This window comes from Pinus tabuliformis, chromosome 7 (genome assembly GCF_031772625.1).
Source record: "Pinus tabuliformis cultivar Carrire ecotype Pingquan chromosome 7, CPIR1, whole genome shotgun sequence".
Classification (NCBI taxonomy): Eukaryota; Viridiplantae; Streptophyta; class Pinopsida; order Pinales; family Pinaceae; genus Pinus; species Pinus tabuliformis.
In genome coordinates this window covers 1,870,610,749-1,870,630,818 of record NC_142293.1, presented here as the reverse complement: position 1 = coordinate 1,870,630,818, position 20,070 = coordinate 1,870,610,749, and the positions used below count along the sequence as shown (strand labels likewise).

Sequence of the window (20,070 nt, the reverse complement as noted above, 5' to 3'; positions counted from 1 at the left end):
CCTTTTCCAAGTTGATTCAAATGTCTTTACCAAGTCCTGATTTAAGTTCAACTCTCAAACCAAAACAAATCAGGTCCCAAATCAAGCCTGGCAACTGTGGCTTCCCCCTATCAGAAGAATTCACGCATTAATAACAAGCTTTATAGGTTATGATCATTTGCAATAAGCTGCTAAGCTTGCTGAAGTTCCAATTAAGTATATTTAATCATTTTCTAAAGTGCAGAGCCTGCTGTTCTTTTGATGCTTGCTGCCCATCATGGGCTTATTTGAAGTTATCAAAACCAAAAAAGTATAGGGGCAATACTGCCTCCATTTGATCTTTTGCAATAAGCTTCGAGGCTTGCCTCGGTTCCAATTTAGTATACTTAACAATTTTCTAAATCGCAGAGCCTGCTGTTGTTTTGATGCTTGCTGCCCATCGTGGGGTTATTTGAATTAGGCCTTATTTTGTTGGGGTTGTCAAAACCAAAGGTACAGGGGCAATGCTGCCTCCATTTGATCCTTTGATACTAAAACAACTAAGTTTTCCAATTATAAGAAATCATAATATCCAATATAAAAGGAACATCAGTTCTGTACAATGGAGAAATCACTCAAAGAAGATGCACTTAGTCTAGAAAGAGACATGATCCAAGCAAAGGCTACGCTAAATTTCACTTTTCACTCATTAAAAGAAGGTATGAGAGTAATTTTATTCAGTCGAAGCCAATAAACATATTGATTTTTCAATAATTTTTGGATAAGTTATACCATAGACAGACCCAAATTTAGAGTTTTGCTAATCAAAAAGGACAAATCTTGCTGGCCAAGCCTGATGAATAAAAACTCGAGAGATCAAAAATATTTCATTTGTAACAATTTCTGGTGTTCACTTTTCAATCAGCAAAAGAAGGTAAGGAGTATTTTTATTCACTCAAAAGGAAATCAACATCGAGAGTTTTCAATAATTCTTGGGTAGAGTTGCCCCAGTGACAGACCCTAATTAAGAATTTTGAATCCAAACAAAAGAGGGAAACTTTGCATCCATAGCTGAATGAAAATTTGAGGGATAAAACATATTTTCTTGTATGAATTCCAGCTATTCTCACCTATCTAGAATGAATGTTTGTGATGGATCCACAAGAAATTGGATAAAACTTGAACATTGAAAACAAAGGATTGCATACCTGATGATCTCTCATCGGGTTCCAATCATGCTCCACAAAAACTACTGTATCTGCTGATGTTAGATTTAAACCAAGTCCTCCAACTGCATTGCATAATATCCAATGCACTTAAAAGATTGTAACAGAACACTGTTGTCCTATGAATGACCTTTCACACTATAAAAATAAAATATTTGTTCTGACTCACCATGTGTTGTGAGGAGGAGAACATCAATGGTTGGGTCTGAATTGAAAGCTTTTACAATGTCAAACCATCTTGAAGGCTCAACAGAACCATCCAAACGCAAATATGTCACACTGTAAATGGTGCAAATAAGTCATAGATATTATAAAAAACAAGCTCAATATTTCTCAAATTGCAGAATGAAAAACAAGTAATGTATAAGATAAAAAATTATGCTCAAATGTTCTAATCCAGCCAACCATATATTATGATGAAAAAAAAACTAAAACTTAAAAGAGAAAACATATCTTGCTAACTGTTCAAGCTTGCATCAAGTGACAAAATAAACATTAGCTAAAGAACCTTGCCAGCAGAAACTAAAGACCTTTGAAGTTTGAACATGATCACCTACAATACCATTCCAACCAAATTGGTGCAACACAGGGTATACAGAGACCATTTAAACTTATCTTTATACTGCAAACAACCATTTCTTCTACAGTTGGCATACTTGGGTCTTCACATTTTCCATTAGAAATTTTAAGAATGCTATTAGTAATCAGCATAAATGTTCTGACAAATTATATAGACAATAGCAAAGGCCTTTGAATATAATCACCTACATTACCATTCCAGCCCAACTGGAATAACATTGGGTATACAAAGACCATTTAAACCTATATCTATATTGCAAATAAGCACCTCTTTTGCAGTTGGCATACTCAGGTCTTCGCATTTTCCAATAGAGATTGTAAGAGTGCTATTGAACCTAGCCAGACACATGCTGCTTAAGGTATCATACAATGGAAAGCATCTCTTCTGTAGTTGGCAGACTCAGGTCTTCGCATTTTCCAATAGAGATTGTAAGAGTGCTATTGAATCTGGCCAGACACATGCTACTTAAGGCATCAAACAATGGAAAGCACCATGACCTTAAATAGGCTTATCACATCGAATAACACAGACCACCCAATACCATGGGCTTGTAAACTACTTATGTTAAACGCAATAATGACCAAATCAAGGTTAACTTGGCATACCTCCCTTTGAACTTGACTTGAGGTAAGCAACTCACACAAACTGATCCCTCCTTTCAAATTTTATGACCAAGTATCCAAAAAAGCAACATGCCCTCTTGATTATGTCGCCTAGGTTTTACACTAGTAATCCAATGAACCAGGAGTATGCATCACTAAACAAGGTTTTATAGCCGTATCCCCATTTACATGTGATTAAATCTAAAACCCACAAAAAATGTCTACAACAACTGTATCGAGCATATGATACTATGAGACATCAACCTAGTTCATTTCATGCATCCCTCCTACTCTGAAAACATAAGTATATGAACAAAGTACTTATTAACCAAGCACTTCTCATTATCATTTTGCAATGTTTCAATGTTCCATTCACCGTGACTCACAAACCCATGGTTGTCATGGAGTTATCTCTTTCATGTTTCAACACTTTTGCATAGAATTGGCAAACTACATTCGCTACTCAAGCACAGCATCAAAGAACTATGTTGTAATGCTCTTTTTAACCATCTATATACTTGTCACACTAAGTGTTTACTTTATAAATCAATACATACCTACCTACCTAATTCCAAGATTCCATGACAACAGACATTGTCATATCTTTGCACCCAACGAGTATGAGATGCACGTAGTTTGAAAAGAAAGCATTCCACAACCTTTGGCATAGACTACACATACAGACAATATATTGTATTTCTTCAACTTTGTCCAAATTCTCAAATGCAACATCATAGCAAGAGGCCCATATTTAGTCACACAACCTATTGTACTCTCATCCTCTATTGGAATGAATTAACTCACCATGCAACAATATGTCCTAGTGTTACTTCCATGGTCAATGGGCTGATTTGAGAATGAAAAACCAAATGCCATTGCCTCTAGCTAAGGAAATGAATCAATTACTAAATTAAATTAGGCTCAACACTTTATTGCCCCACACCCAATTAGCAAATTCATCCATAGAGCTTTGCATAACAAGCACTACTGTCAATACATGGATAACGCAATAATAGACATCTCGTCGTCTTTCACTGCGATCACAATTGGCTTCAATATATCAATCTCCTATAGGTCATGTTGCCACAAAATCTAGCAAACCTGGTGCCTTTGTCACCTCAGCAACCCTTCTCCTGATCTTTAGTGTAATTCAGCCACAAGAGAGGCTTCCCTATATCACCTAAAATATTTTCTAGTGCTATGGCTCAAGGTGATGGGCAAATAGGTCTATAGTATGGCCTAGATAATGGCAAGGCCTAGAGAGGACTAGATGTTCTATATTGGGGTTTAAATACTTTCTGTCTAGACCAAAGATATGGCTGCTATAAGTTATGGTTAGACAATAATAAGTTGCACAATATAATCAACTAGAATATCTCCAATTTTGTGACCATGGGAATTTTGCCCAAATTTGGTAATATTAATAAAGAGGGGCAAATATTATTTTGGAGAAGGGTGGCAAGTATTATTTTATTGCAGATTGGCGGCAAATTATTATTTTATTAAAATGGAGGCAAAAGACACATAGTGGAAAATGGCCCCCACCAATAAAATAATAATTTAGAAAGGGAGTCTACAAGCATGAGGAGAAATTATAAAAGGAGGATGTACTCATTTGTTGATAATCTTTTGACTATTACATTTCACCTTCCATCTTCCCTTGGGGTTGTTTAACACAGTAATTCCAAGTGGAAATTCCATCCTCATTTCAGAGGACTTCGAGTGTCTCCCAAGTGATGGATTTGGGACTCCAACTCAAGGATTCCCTTGAGCTTATTGCGGTAGATTTGATAATCTCTACGCATTTCCTCGGCGCAAGAGGAGTTCATGGTACAACTTTTGGAGAAGCGGTTGTGGGTTAGAGATTTTTGGCTTCTGGAGAGAGTTTTCCCTTGGATGTATCAGGAGTTCAATGGCATTTTGCATGGCAAAGATTGAGGGAATCTCCATGGCCAAATTTCTCTCATTTATGCGGTGCGCAGAGCTCATTGGCTAAAGCTTGCATAGGAGAGAGGAACGGCAAATTCCAAAAGAGATTGGGGTTGGAGAGAAAGCCTATTTTCAGAGGAGAACTTGTGTGGAATTTGGGTGGTTATTCAACAAATGTTTGGAGCAAATTTGAGCAGAGCATCTTAAGCAGTGCGCAGAGTCTACCTGCCAAAGCCATTCGCACTTTTTGGGGTCATCCGAGTCAGCCAGAATTGGGCGCAACCCTTTATGGGTTTTGTTGGGATTGGTGTGTAGCGGTCGGGGTTAATTTTTCAGAATTTCCTGAGCAATATACAAGGAAGAAACCCAATAGGGCATATGGTCAACTAGATAGCCATTTGCACCATTTTGGAGGGCTTCTTCATCATTTGGATTCAACCCAAACCATTCCTGGGTTTTTCTGGGTTTTGGGAGAAGTTCAAACTTCAGAGCCCAAATTTCAGAGCATTCTAAGCAGTGCTTTGAGCAGAACTTCCAAATCCATTTGGTAGCCTATAGTACATTTTTTGGTCAGTGCGCATTATCAATTTGGAGCCAATTCAACAGTTGGGTCAGCGAGATTTCACTTGGGGTTTGCATAGCTTGCATAGCAAGCCCAACTTCCATTGTTCTTATTCATTATGTACCCATATTTCCATTGATTAATAAAACGACTCAATTATTCTGCTTATTTTCTATGGTGTTTTGATTTGCGTGCTTGGTCTTTAGTTTTAATTGTTGTTCCTAGTTCATGTTTTTAGTATTTACTATTATTTTCCAATTAGGAATATTACAATGGTATCAGAGCATGATCTTAGCTAATTGTGAGGAAGTCAGCAAGATCATGGAAGAATTGGGCATGAATGCATAGTGATTGGTGGAGCTATAGACAATCCAATGATGTGAGGGAGTCTACTAGAAATTCGAGAGAAGATCCATAAGAAGATGTTGGCCCAATTGAGGAAGATGATGGACCAGTACCATCTTCATCCTTATGACAAAGAGACTAGAGGTGCGCATGCCACACAGGGGAAGCCATCTACACCATGTGGGGAAGTCAACAGAATCAAGGCACTAGACCTCTTCAAAAGGAGTGGATGGGACAAGGACAGTTAGAGGGTGAGACCAAGAGGATATTGAGCATGAGGGCGATGGCACGCAAGAGGAGCATGTAGGTATACTTAGAGTGATGCAAGAGTCACCCTTGTTGGAGACTCTTTGATAGCTTTGATTGACACCTTGGGGGAGAGAGTAGAGGATGCACCCGTAGGGCCATCCATTGACAAGGTGCCAGGAGACACAGAGGTGTCCACAGTTGATGAGGTGCCATTCGTTATTGAGGTATCCACTATAAGGTGTGCAGGGTCGTGTCTGAGTTTTTAGGCGAGAACAACACACAGCAGATTGGTGAGGTGGCAGGAGACATATCCGTTGATGATGTGTCGAAAGGTACAGAGGGATCCAAAGTTGTGAAAGGTATTTTTGACAATCGTCGCCCACAACAAATTCAGCGGCTTAGGGTCAACATTCTAGCGATGGGGAAGAAGGCCAAGACAGTCTGAGGGGTCATTCTATAGTAGAATGATGAAGTAGAGGATATGAGAGTGGTTTGTGCCAAGTCAATGGCCAAGCTGACTCATGTTGGGGAATGGTTGACGTTCCTAACGATGCAGCTAGAGGGGTGTACGTTGGAGTGCCATAGAATCCCTTTTCATGCATAATTGATGGGGCTTGTAGCATTGTTGGCTTGCCTCTACACATTAGTGAGAGAGAGGTCGTGTTACCTAGGTAGATTATATGTGTTGACCAGACGAGCGAGAAGAGGAGACATGAGTTGCGCAAGGTGCAGCATTCGCGGGATAGAGGGCTTGTTCCATGTATGGTGTTTGTGCATTCAATCCCTCTCTTGGGGTTGGATGGCAAGAGATATTGAGTTGGTATCCTATGGAGCAGCTAGGTGCCTGGGTATATCCATGGCCAGGAGCATAGTACAACACAAGTCATGGGTTACCAAAGAAGCCTGAGGGCCATACTGTTGTTGGGATCTAGGTGGGATTCCTAGCTGTAGTTAGTAGTGATATTAACAGCACAATGGATCCAGTGACCAAGCGCCCCCACTCTATTAGATCTCCATCAGCACTAGTGACGGGTTGGATTGACAAGGGAGTAAACACACTTTGCAAGTTGTCTGAGCAAATTGGGCATACATGGGACTATAGGATGATCAACATACTCTCGCAGGAGTTTGTTGGAGAAGGTGGCATTGGCAAGCCACCAAACAGTGCCTCATTTGGGGCCAAGGACTCTCTGCAGTTAGTTGGAACTTGGGACACAACAGTCACCGAGGAGCAGCATAGTGGTGGCATTGCCAATGGTACATAGAGAGATTCACCCCTTAAGCCTCTCAAGGGGAATTTTGAGGGGATATCCATGCATGAGAGGGTATGGTGATGCAATAGTGGAGGTGGTGATACTGGCAGGGTGCAAATAGACGCATACTACCCCAACCTTAGACCAAGGCCTCCAGTGGTGTGAGGAGTATGTAGCAATGAGCAGTGGCCTGTAGAGGAGCACAAAGGTGTATGGTGGAGAGTCGTGATGTGTGGGCTTGCATTGTAGAGTAGGAGGAGCGATTCACACCACCTCGAGTTTTCGCATGGAATAACAACTACTTCATCACAAGAGAGGTGCTAGTTGATATAGGATGATATGGTAGTTGGTAGTGGTGTCTAGTAGTGCACAAAGGTGTGCAACTAGGTGCAATCGTGCGCCAAGGGGAATAGAGGTGCATGTTTGTATGCAAAGGAGTGCAAGGAGACTTGGATGTATGTAGTGGGGTGTGACGCTAGCCCATGGTGTTTTGGAGTGTTACCTCCATGGAGACCGCTTGATAGGGACAACAGGCATGCCATTGGGTATAGCTCACCCAGGATCGATGGGGATGCAGATGAGCATCATTTGATGATATCCATAGGGATTCACACGCTTGTCTCTCCTCCACATTACTTGTAGGCGCAGAGGAGTTGGGTGTTGCCCCTTGATGCCTTCGTCGTGAGCAACCAGACACAGGAGGCTCACTCAGACAATCGAATGGGACATAGAGTATTCAAAGAGGGACTTCTCAGCAGGGGCATCTGGTCAGCGCACGAGCTGACAGGTACAACCTTGGGGAGTGTGTGGTTCGCTGCAAAGGTAGAGTATGTTCCAACCCTGACCTCACACTTAGGGAGGTGACCATGAATGAGTTGCAGGGTGCACTTTTGAAAGGACATCTGGAGGCATTATGTGAGCATGAGGTACCGGGGATGGTAGTCCTTATTGGCAAGAGGGTGCCTAGGCTCCAGGTAGTATCTGGGTATGTCATCAAGGGCTAGGATAGCATATTTCGTTGCGTAGACTTGCAAGAGCAAAGCAGTTTGTCATAAGCGAGACAACTTCTCGATGTTCAATGCCCATCTATTGAAATGTACTTTTGATTATAGTATATTGTAAAATGAAATAAAAAATTATTATTATTATTATTATTATTATTATTTTTGGAGCATGGGTTTTATGTTCAAGGTCTTTTATTTTAGAGGTCAAACACCCATTGAGTGCTTCTAGGGTTTGTCCTAGCTCAAGCAGTCAAAAGAGTCATTGTCATATGTTGAAGACCCCTTCGGGCATTCTGTAACTTGTGAAAAGAATTATTTTTGTATTTTAAAGTGTCAAGAAACCCTTCAAGACCAAATCGACTTGCCAGCAAAGAAGTCGGCCTACTTTCAGGAACTTTGTCCACCTTGGAAGCCTATATATAGGAGGGAACTCGACCTCCTAGAGACACAATTCATTCTCTCATCAAGTGAGCGAAGAAGAAAGGCAAGCAAAGGAAGGAGGAGGACACAGATCAAGTGTTTAGGTTATTTTATCTCTCTCCTCACACATGCGAGGGAAGGAAGCTAGGGTTTTTGTTCTTGGGTTAGGGTTTTGTTGTTGCCAGATTGAACTTGAAAGAAGTGCAAAAGGAAGATCGAAGGAGGGCCCATTAGGTCATCCTCAAGCCCTAGAAGAGAAAGAAAGTCAAGCAAAGGTTTGAGGAAGTCTTGGAAGAACGAAATAAGCGCACATGAGTGGAAGCGGCAATTGTTGGGAGGGCCAAAAATTTCAAACATGTAGTAGAGGCCAAAATTTTGTTGTTGGGGGTTGAAGTTGTGTTGGCAAAAGAGATTTGACTGGGTTTGACTTAGACCAAGAAAGCACATCATCAAGAAGGTTGGACTTGGTCTTGGAAGGCTGTTAGTATTGGTCTAGAGGTCTTGAAATTCGTCAATAGAAGAATCTATAAAAAAAGAAGAGATTTACGGGTTTTCCTCTCAAGTGGAGAGGTTTTGGCCTTGGCTTGCAGCCTATATCATGTGTTCTTCTGTACTATTCTTCTTGTTTTGGTAGTTGTTTGATGATAAGAACGAACATAATAATAAGAGAAGAGCTAATAAGTAAGAAAAAGTAAAAAGACATCACAAGCAATTACCAGAGAAAGAGAAATCATCCTATCTACTACACTATAGATTTCTCAACATGGTATTAGTGCTAAGGTTGGCAAAGGGCATAATGAAGATCTCTACTATACTGAAGAAGTTCCTAAAGAAGTGTATGAAGGTGGCAAGTCAACTCATGAAGGGCATCAAAGAAGTATGGGATCTCCTATTATCTTTGAAGAAGGAAGTGACCAAGACATCTACAAAGGATGAAGAGTTATTCTCAACACTCACTGGCACATTTCAAGATGAGAATATATGGGTGATCAACAGTGGAGCATCAAGACATATAATTGGTTAACACTAGCAATTAAAGACATATCAAAAGGAAAGTCCTCTTACTCTGTAAAGCTTGGTGACAACAAAAGCTACCCTGTGAGAGGAATTGGATCAACCGACATATAATTGGTCAACACTAGCAATTAAAGACATATCAAAAGGAAAGTCCTCTTACTCTGTAAAGCTTGGTGACAACAAAAGCTACCCTGTGAGAGGAATTGGATCAACTTCACTTGAGCTGAAGAATGGAGGTAACATTCATCTCGACAATATCTTATTTGTTCCAAGTTTGCACAAGAATTTACTTTCCATTTCATGTCTAGAAGACAAGGGTGATAGTGTTGCTTACATTGATAGAAAGCATAGTTTTTAAAACCGGAACCGGTGACCGGACCGGTCCACCTAATGAACCGGTTTACCGACCGGAACCGGTCTAACCGGGACTGGTTTGGTCTAAACGAACCGGTTTTAGAAAAATACATTAAATAATTATTTTTTAATGAAAAAAACTATTTTTAAGATTTAAAACCATGATTCCAAGCCAATAGAGACAAAATATGCAAAGATTGCTCATTGATATACCATGTAAAGCCTTAAAGGTGAATATATCAAAATGGCACCAAGTGCAATACATATCATCGACAAAATACATAAGCAATGAGGCTCTAAATGGCCACTAGAGTGCAAAAATAAAGCCTACAAACTATGGGGCCAGTGGCCTACTACAAGACTTCAGTCTAGACTCTACATATATGATAATAGTAATACTATAATAGTGATCAACATTATCACTTGAAGTTGAAACTTCTCATGAGTCTCAGTCATCATGATCAAACTCAGTTGGTTGAGTCTCGACTCCCAAACTGTGTAGCCACAAACTTCTCTATTGGTTCAGTGACTTGAGTCTCAAACTTCTGAAGGTATTCTGCCCTAATATGCCCTATTATTTCATTTGGTGCTCCACATGGCTTTACATGGCCTCCTATCCCAGCCAAGTGTTGCTTGAACCTGTTAATACCCCCTCCTTGAATGGATTTTTGGCAATATTTGCAGATCATTTTGCCATCAATCATATCACAATGAGCCCATGCAGTATCTTCGGCTTTTGGAGGCATGATGACTCCCTGGATGGTAGATCATAGAAGTGAGAAGTTTATAACACAAAAAAAAAAAAATCATGGACAGCAGACTCAAATGAGGAATTATCAAGTGCAAATCCTTACCTGGAAATGCAAACTAGCTCCCTTAGCCTCCTCTTGAAGATGGCAACTCCACTGACAGCTACACACTATCTCCAAAATAGCTCCAACTCCAACTCCAAGATGACTACTTCAGCAAAAACTCCACACTCTCCAAGCTCACAAACAAACTCACAAACACTCCAAATCAGTTGTGTGAGACAAATGAGAGTGAGAGGGGTCTCTTATAGCAAGTGTGAGGGTGCTTTTGGAGGGAAAATACCTTTCCCTCACCCCCAAAACCCCTAAACCACAAAACCACAGTGCTTTTTGTCATAATTCGGTGGGCTATCCATAAACCGGCCGGTTTAGGACGGAACCGGCCGGTTTTGACCGGTTAGGGCCAGATTTCGGTCACATGAGGCATCTAACCCGGTTTTTAGGCCGGTTCGGACCGGCCAGGCCTCTAACCGGCCGGTTAGACCGGTTACCGGTTTTTGTGGCCGGTTTTTAAAACTATGATAGAAAGATGGTAGTATGGGGTAAAAACTCAAGCATAGAAGATGCAAGAATGTTTGGGATCCGTGAAGGAAGAATTTACAGATTGTTAACTCCCTTCGCTCAAGCTTTGGTTCACAATGAAGTTAGCCCATGTGAACTTTGGCATAGAATATTTGGTCATCTTCACTACAAAGCCTTACCAACCCTAAATTCAATAATGAATGGCATCCCCGAACTAAAAGAAGATCATGAATGAGTATGCAAGGGATGTGCATTGGGTAAGAACACCAAGAGACCATTTGGAAGTAGTGCTTCAAGGTCAAAAGAAATCTTGGATCTTATTCATTCTAATGTGTGTGGTCCTATGACTCCAAAGTCACTTGGAGGTCATCTATATTATGTCGCATTCATAAATGACCATTCAAAGAAAACTTGGGTTTACTTAATGAAATCCAAGGATGAAGTATTTATCAAATTTCAAGAATTCAAAGTTGAAGTAGAGAACCTTACAGAAAGGAGAATCAAGATATGAAGGTCAGATAATGGAGGTGAATACACATCCAAGGAAATGATAGCCTTCTGTAAGGAGTTTGGGATTAAGAGGGAGTTGATAGTCCCATATAATCCCGATCAAAATGGAGTTGCAGAACGAAAGAATCAGTCCATTGAAGAAAGTGTAAAATTTATGCTACATGATCAGTATTTGGCGAAATTTCTGTGGGGTGAAGCTACGAAGACAGTTGTATAAATACAAAATTGAAGTCCCCCCATATCACTAGATAGCATGACTCCTAAAGAAGCATTCACTAGGAAGAAACCAAGCATGGATCATCTCCGAATCTTTAATTGTCTTGTCTATATTCATATACCAAAGGACAAGAGAAAGAAGTTGGATCCATCAAGCATGAAGGGAACATTTGTTGGCTACAGCAATTCTTCTAAAGCTTATAGGATCTACATAAAAGAAGGACACCGAATAGAAGTTAGGCGAGATGTGATATTTGACGAAAGTATTGCATTCAAGAAATCAAAAGATCTCCCTATGGACTCTGATGATGAAGAACTTCCGGTATTTGAAGATGAAGTTACTAGGTTGTAAGAAGAATCAAATCATGAAGATGAAGGTCCCAATGAACCTATACAACCTATGGTACTCCCCAAGACTAGAAAGAGACCTAATCAGTAGAAATCTACTATATTAGTTGCAGACGTTCATGGAGCAGCGAAAGGCAAATTTAGAGAAAGTAAGAAGCCCAAAAGATATTCAGGAAATGCAACATATATGACAAAGTTAATAGAAGCAAAGCCATCCACTTTTGAAGAAGTTGTTAATCATCAAGAATGGAAAGATGCCATGAATGAAGAATATCAATCGATAATGAAGAATGGGCTATGGGAGATTGTACCTAGGCCTAAAGACAGGTTTGTGGTAACTTCCAAGTGGCTTTACAAGATCAAAGTTCAAACATTAGGCAGATGGAAGTATTGACAAGTATAAGGCAATATTTGTGGCTAGGGGTTTCTTTCAACAAGAGGGCATCGATTATGAAGGGACATTTGCTCCTACAGCAAGGTATACAACTATACATTCACTGGTCTCTTTGGCAGCATCGATGGGATGGAATATACATCAAATGGATGTCAAGACTGCATTCCTAAATGGCACAATTAATAAAGAAGTCTATATAGAGCAAACCTTGGGATTTGAAGTCAAAGATAGAGAGGCTTATGTTTGCAGGTTGAAAAAAGCATTATATGGTCTCAAGAAAGCACCAAGGACATGGTATGCTAGGATGGATGCATACCTACAAAGATTGAGCTTCACAAAGAGTTTTGCTAATCTGAATCTCTACATCAAGATTGTACAACGTGAGCCTATGATTATTCTTCTATATGTGCATGATCTTCTCTTAACAAGTATGGAAGGTCAAATCCAAGAATGCAAGAAGAAGCAAGCAGAACTCGATATGAAGGATCTTGGGTTGATGCACTACTATTTGGGACTGGAATTCTGGTAGGGACCTGATGAGATCTATCTAGGTCAAGGGAAGTACGTGATCGAGATGTCGAAGAGGTTTGACATGATGGACTACAAACCAATGACAACCCCGATCAATGTTACTTGGGAGAGGGAGCGAAAGCGGGGAGCGGGAGCGAAAACGGAAGCGGGAGCGAAAGCGGGGAGTGGGAGCGAAAACGGGAGCGGGAGCGAAAGCGGGGAGCGGGAGCGAAAACGGGAGCGGGAGCGACATATTCAGAAGCTCCCGGTTTGGGAGCGAATCCCGGAGCGATTTTTTAAAAATATATATATATTTTATATTTTTTAATTTTTGATACATATATGTCAACAAAAACATGTAGAATGATGAATTAGATATAAAAAAACATAGATTGATCATTGAACCATATCACATCAATCATCTAGAAGTTATAATCTTCATCAACCATGTCCACAAGTTAGTAAAATACATATTACAACTGCTACATATTGAGTCTTGTGAAGCATGATTCATCAAATTCAATCTTAAAGTTTCAACTTCAAGCTTTCAAAATTGAAAATTCAATATATAACATTTATCATCATTGATCACCAAAGTTGTACTTGTAAGCTAACTTAACCATTACAAGAAATAATATCTTAGATATTTCTAAGTTCTAACTTCTAACTGTTAACATGAAATGAAATGTTATAGAATGAAATATGAATAATGAAATGAAATGAAACAACTTTAGTCTTTCACGAAGCATCATATTCATAATTCACAATCATTACCAATGAGTTATAATTGCCAACTTGGCAACTTCAAACTTCAAACTTTAATTGTCACAGTCATATATTGTTTACAAAAAATATCATTATGATATGAAAGAGTCAAGAGTCAAGAGTCAAGGACTCAAGACTCAACAGTTATGAAAACTAATATAAACTAGAAAAGACAAGTAAACTGTAAATCTACATGTGGCCCTTGCCACGAGAGTCTCCTGTATAAGCAGGTCATGGTGGTCTTCTAGGAGTCTCCTGCACAAACTGACGACCATAACTAGAAGGCACATGCCCCCCACATGAGGGTGTAGATGGAGGTGGCGACAGCAAAGGAACAAGACTCGGAACTCGAGCACTACTACTGGATGGTGGAGGTGGCATGGCTACTACAGCTGCTTCATCTTCATCCCCTATAAGTTCCTCTTCCAGTTCTTCAAGATGTATAGTGCCATCCTCCAAATTGTCATCCTCTAGGTAGTTGTCCCAAATTTTATATGTAGGATCCTCATAAGTCCGATCATAGTAATGACTCAACAACCTCAAGTTGTAGTGCACATAAACCAAGCTTTCTGCCCGGTTTTCATTGATTCTGTTTCTTTTCACATTATGTATGAAGTTGTAGGTGCTCCAAAACCTCTCTATAGAAGAAGTATTTACAACCTATGATAGAACTTTTTTTGCCAATTTTGGCAAAAGTCCCTGGCCGCCATATGTTTCCCACCATGTGAGAGAATCAAATCTGTCTCTATCTTCCATTGCATGGAAGGTACCAAACAAACCAGTGCCACTGAAGTATCTGCCTATTTCAAGGCGCACAACTGCACATTCCTCCCTGTCAAGTATCAACTTTTCTAATGCTTCCAAATATCCTCTAGTTACCTCTACATCTAAATGGGGTTTGGTCCTAATCCCACCCCCTGGTGCAGGTTGGCCCAACCAAGATGTAGAGTAGTATTTTGGCGTAAGGATATGCGCCAAGCAATGTAGTGGAAGATTAAGTTTATTCCACCGTACACACACACAATCATGAATCAGTTTGTACAAGTCGGGATCTCTGTTATGAACAGTATCTTTTATTTGCCCCAACATGGTATCCATCTGCTCATACACCTCACCAATCACTGGTTTATTTGTATCTGCAAACCGAATCATGTGATAAATGGGCTTGGTGAAATCCAATACTTGCCTCACACTTGACCAAAACATACCATCAAGAGCAGCCTCCTCCACCAGTTCAAAACCTCGCCTGTCAGCTGCATTTGTAGCCCTTTCCTTTAATACCTGCCAGTGTGGACTTGATACCATGCTATCCAATGACTTTCTTACCTTCAAAAGGCGCCTGAAGGTGAGGTAATAGCTACCAAATCTAGTCTTCGCAATCTTCAACAACTCCAATCTTGAGTGACTGCGGAAAAGGCCATGGGTATTGCTATGATTTGTAATAAATTTTATCATTTGTTTGCCTTTCTTGTACAAATCACCAATCCATTTGTATTGTGCATTTTTGTTCTTGACAACATCATGCATCAGAAGGTTCAATGTGTGAACCAAACACCCAAACCAAAATATGTTGGCGTATTTATCCTCAAAAATTGCTCTCGCTGCCTTACAATTCGGAGCATTATCAGTGATGACTTGGATGACATTGTATGGCCCAATACGGTCAATTGTTTCAAGTAATGCTTCTGCAATGTTGATGGCGGTCTTGAACTTGTCTGAGTAGTCATATGCATTTAGAAAGATGGCACCACTAACAGACACAGCAAGAACACTTATCAATGGCTTGCCTTTTACATTTGTCCATTCATTAGATACAATGGACACCCCATGGTCAGTCCAAGAACTTGTCATTCTATTCAAAGAATGTGATATTTTTGCTTTTTCATGATCAAGTCCAACGGTTCTTGCCTCGTCATACCGAGGGCTCTTATATCCTTTAGGGGCATCATTTATGGCAGAAACCATTTCATGCCAATAAGGTGAGCGAAGAACATTGAATGGTATCCCACATGCATAGAGAAACCTGTAAACTTTTGAATCCACATCATTCCTACACCCCTCATCAAGGAAATCTGATATGGTTCTATGCCTTAAAGCTGTTGACCCTGTGCCTTCATATCCACTGCCTTGGGAGGATGCTGAAGGAGGTCTTTGTGCTTGTGATTGTGAGCTTGGTTCAAAGAAACCCCTTGATTTTTTAGATTTGTATTGGGCTTCCTCGTCTTCCCTTATGTATTTGGCTCTATCTGCTGCTGACACAGCTGCACAAGTTTTGATTCCTATTTGTTTATCTCCATCCCATGGCTTTTTCCCACAGAGGTGTTTTCTGGCATGGGTGTATGAACCTGTGTAATTATTGTTGCAATCGATCAATGAAATTTAGTGGTTCCACCCCCTTTCCCTGCTTTAGACCTGTTAACATATTTCCACAATGGGGTTTGGTCTTGTTTAGTTTTTTGAGAGTCATGTTCACCCTCCTCCAACTCCTCCTCACCAGAGCTTTCATCAAATCCACTTTCTCCAGCTTCTTCATCCCCCTCTTCATTTTGGCCCCTCCATTTCCTACTCTCCAGCACCATAATAACTAGAAAAGGGACCAAGAAGAGGAAAATGCCAAGAAATATAGCCAGGTCCATGATGTTTGATATTTGTAGGCTCTTGAATCTGCAAAATTTAATGGGAATGGGAATGGGAATAGGAATGAGAAAATTAATTTAATTTATTTAGATTAATTAATTTAATTTATTTAGATTAATTAATTTAATTTATTTAGATTCATGATTTATTTACTAAATAAACTAAACTAAACTAACTAAACTAAATTACTAAGTAAATAAAGTTTAAACTACTAAATTACTAAGTTACTAACCTCCTTGCAGCCTTGCTCCTTGCTCCTCAGCGCTCGCTCCTCGCTTCTCCTCGCTCCTTTGCTCAATCTCCTTTGCTCTCCTCAACTCATTCAAGTCACAATGAAATATTTTTTGCCCCCCAAGCCCTTTTAAAACAATTTTTTTTCTTAAATTAAATTTTTTTTGGTGTCCGCGGATTTTTTTCGCACAATTCGCTCTCAACGTCGCGCGCGTCACTCCCGGAGCGAAAATTAAAAGCTCGGGAGCAATCGCTCTCGAGCTTTAATTTTCGCTCCGGGAGCGATGCTCCCGAAATCAATCTCGATTTTGGCAGGGAGCAGAAATTTTTTTATCGGGAGCGCGCTCCCGAGCCACTCCCGCCCGGAGCGCGAATTGGGAGCGGGTGAAGGGGGGGGGGGGGGGGGGGGGCTCCCCCACAACTCTGACCCTGATGATCACAGACTTGAGAAGACTAACGAGTTCTGAATCGAGCTCAGTGGATCCGACCAGGTATAGACAATTGATTGGTTCACTGATATACTTGGTGAATACTCGACCAGACATATGTTTTGCAGTAAATGTTCTTAGTTAGTTCCAAGTTGAGGCGAAGCATGACCATTGGATAGTAGCCAAGCACATTCTAAGATATTTGCAAGGTACAATCCACTACTGCCTAAAATATGAAAGGAGGAATGATGTCCACTTGATTGGATAAACAGATTCTGATTGGGGAGATAGTGAGCGGGATAGGAGTACTACAGGAGGATGCTTTAGTTTGGGATCCTCCATGGTCTCAGGGATGAGCAGAAAGCAATAATTTGTTGCTTTGAGTAGCGTCGAAGCTGAATATATTGCAACTTGTGAAGAAGCAGAGAAGTTGTCTGGTTGTGAAAGTTGTTATCCGACTTGTTTGAAGAACCAATGGACCCTATAGTGATACATTGTGATAGCACCAGTTGTATAAGATTTTCTGAAGACACAACGTTTCATGGAAAGAGAAATTATATTAACAAGTATCACTACATTTGAATCTAGTACAAGATGGTGTGTTGCAACTACTATATATCTCCACCGATAAGCACGTAGCTGACATATTGACAAAATCTCTTCCTAATAAGAAGCTTGTATAGTTGAGAGATGAGCTTGGTCTTGTTGATATATCCTCCCTAGTTGAGAGAGAGAGATAGACACATCATTCTTGTCTTCATTTGGGAAGAAAAAATGGAGGATTGGGTAAACATCTTGCATCTTATACTCTTTGAGGTAGGGAATCCAAGATAAGAGTAGTCAAGAAGCGATATTCGACTGGCTATCCAAGATAAGGATACTCCAAGAAGGACATACTCTGTGAACACCCGGGTGGGGTATGTGCCTTGAGAGACAAGAATGATGGTGTCTATAAATCATTGGTCTTGCCAGCATTGTGCTCTACTTTTGTGGAGAGATAGAGTTGTTAGTCAAGGCCTTGCTATGTGACAATGTTGGTTGTTATGATGCTAAATAGATGGGTTACCAATCTGACTCTTCTTATGAGATCTCTTCAGATTGAGAATGTCCATCTATCGTTTATGAATACCTCCCTAGTTAAGACGGAGTGTCGAAAAATGTGTAACAAGGTTCAGTATTCATAAATATGAAACGTACTTTTGATTCTTGTATTGTAAAATGAAAGAAAAAATTATTATTATTATTATTATTGGAGGATGGGTTTCATGCACAAGGTCTTTTATTTTAGAGGTCAAGCACCCATTGAGGGCTTCTAGGGTTTGTCCTACGTCAAGAAGTCAAAAGAGTCATTGTCATATGTTGAAGAGCCCTTCGGGCACATTATAACTTGTAAAAAGAAATATTTTTGTAATTTAAAGTGCCAAGAAACCCTCCAAGACCAAGTCAGTCTAACAGCAAAGAAGTCGGCCTAATTTGAGGAACTTTGTCTACCTTATATAGGAGGGACTCGACCTCGAAGAGATACAATTCATTCTCTCATCAAATGAGTGAAAAAGAAGAAAAAGGCAAGCGAAGGGAGGACGACAAAGATAAAGTGTTTCAGCTATTCTCTCTCTCTCCTCACACGTGCGAAGGAAGGAAGTTATGGGTTTTACTGTTGGGTTAGGGCTTTGTTGTTGTAGAATTGAACTTGAAAGAAGCGCAGAAAGAATATCAAAGGATGGCTCATTAGGTCATCCTCAAGCCCTAGAAGAGGAAGAAAGTCAAGCGAAGGTCCAAAGAAGTCTTGGAAAGCCGAAATAAGCTCACACATGTGGAAGCAGCTCACACGTGGAAGCAGTTGCTGCTGGGACGGCCAAAAATTTTAGACCTGCAGTAGAGGCCGAAATTCTGTTGTTGGGGGTTGAAGTTGTGTTGTTGGAAAAGATTTCGTTGGGTTTGACCTGGACAAGGAAAGCACATCATCAAGAGGGTTGGACTTGGTCTTGGAAGGGTGTTAGTCTTGGTCTAGAGGTCTTGGAATTCGTCAATTGAAAAATCTATAAGAAGAGAAGAGATTTACGGGTTTTCACCTCAAGTGGAGAGGTTTTGGCCCTGACTTGCAGCCTATATCCTATGTTCTTGAGTATTGTTCTTCTTGTTTTGGTAGTTGTTTGATGATAAGAACAAACATAATAATCAGAGAAGCTAATAAGTAAGAAAAAGTAAAAAAGACATCACAAGTAGTTATCATAGAAAGAGAAATCACCCTATCTACTGCCCTATAGATTTCTCAATAGAGACAAGGCACAGAAGGGTCCTAGTAGCTAGCAATAGGCAGTGAGGATTGGGGGTTGTGGACCTCCAATATGGCTAGGGGATCCACGGATCTAGTTGATTGGTGGGACACTTCATTTTAGTGAGTATGGTTAGGATAGCAAGTGATCCAGATCATTATCAAGCTGACACATGGGGGATCACCGAGGTCTTCCTCATATGACGAGGCAAGTTGTTGCTTAGGATTAGGGCCAGCCATGGAGTGATAAGCTTTGACATTATTGAGTCACCTTAGCAGGTTGGGCATAACTTTGATCATCACATATATTATGGTCAAGAGTTAAAGCAGAGGAAGCTTTGACACGAGCATGTTGGGCAGTTAGTCATGACTAGGGTATCGCAAGGTCAGTGGAACAGTTTCTTTCTGCAATGGGCATGGGACCCTGCCATCATAGTAATTGACAATTCAACTACCCTTAGGGATGAGTTGGTTTCGACAGGGGGAGATCATTCTGATCTTCCATTGGATTTTAGTGATTCATTGTTGGCATGGGAGACTTCACAATCATGGAGGCATGATCAACATGAGGAGATCAGGGGAAGCTCATGCGGGAGAGTATTCACCTCCATAGGGATTGGATTGTATTTTCAAAAGTCCACCCTTGGAGTGAATAAGAAGGGTGACTCTGTAGGGCAGTTGTATGAGGAGTCAATGTAGATTTTATATTATTGTGATGCTCTACACATGGACAGTATGGGGAGGGCTTCTTGAGCTTATATCTAGTTGGGTAATGGGTGAAGCAAGGGGTGTTTCACATTGATCAGGATGGCTTAAGATCCTGGTATCGAGGGATTCCTTTATGACAAGATAATGCATGGGATAGGAATGACTTAGAAGCACATTTGGGACCTTGGTATTGTTGCAGTTATCGTTTTAGCTAGCAA

At 40.4% G+C, this 20,070-nt stretch overlaps 1 protein-coding gene across 1 annotated transcript in view; it reads right to left on the bottom strand.

Annotated features, from left to right (window-relative positions):
- Nucleotides 1-20,070, bottom strand: part of RGD3 (ROOT GROWTH DEFECTIVE 3) — a 197,896-nt gene that overhangs the window by 34,538 nt on the left and 143,288 nt on the right. Inside the window, 2 exon segments of the mRNA XM_089460606.1 lie at nucleotides 1,167-1,249; nucleotides 1,354-1,463. Coding sequence (XP_089316732.1) covers nucleotides 1,167-1,249; nucleotides 1,354-1,463 — 193 coding nt within the window.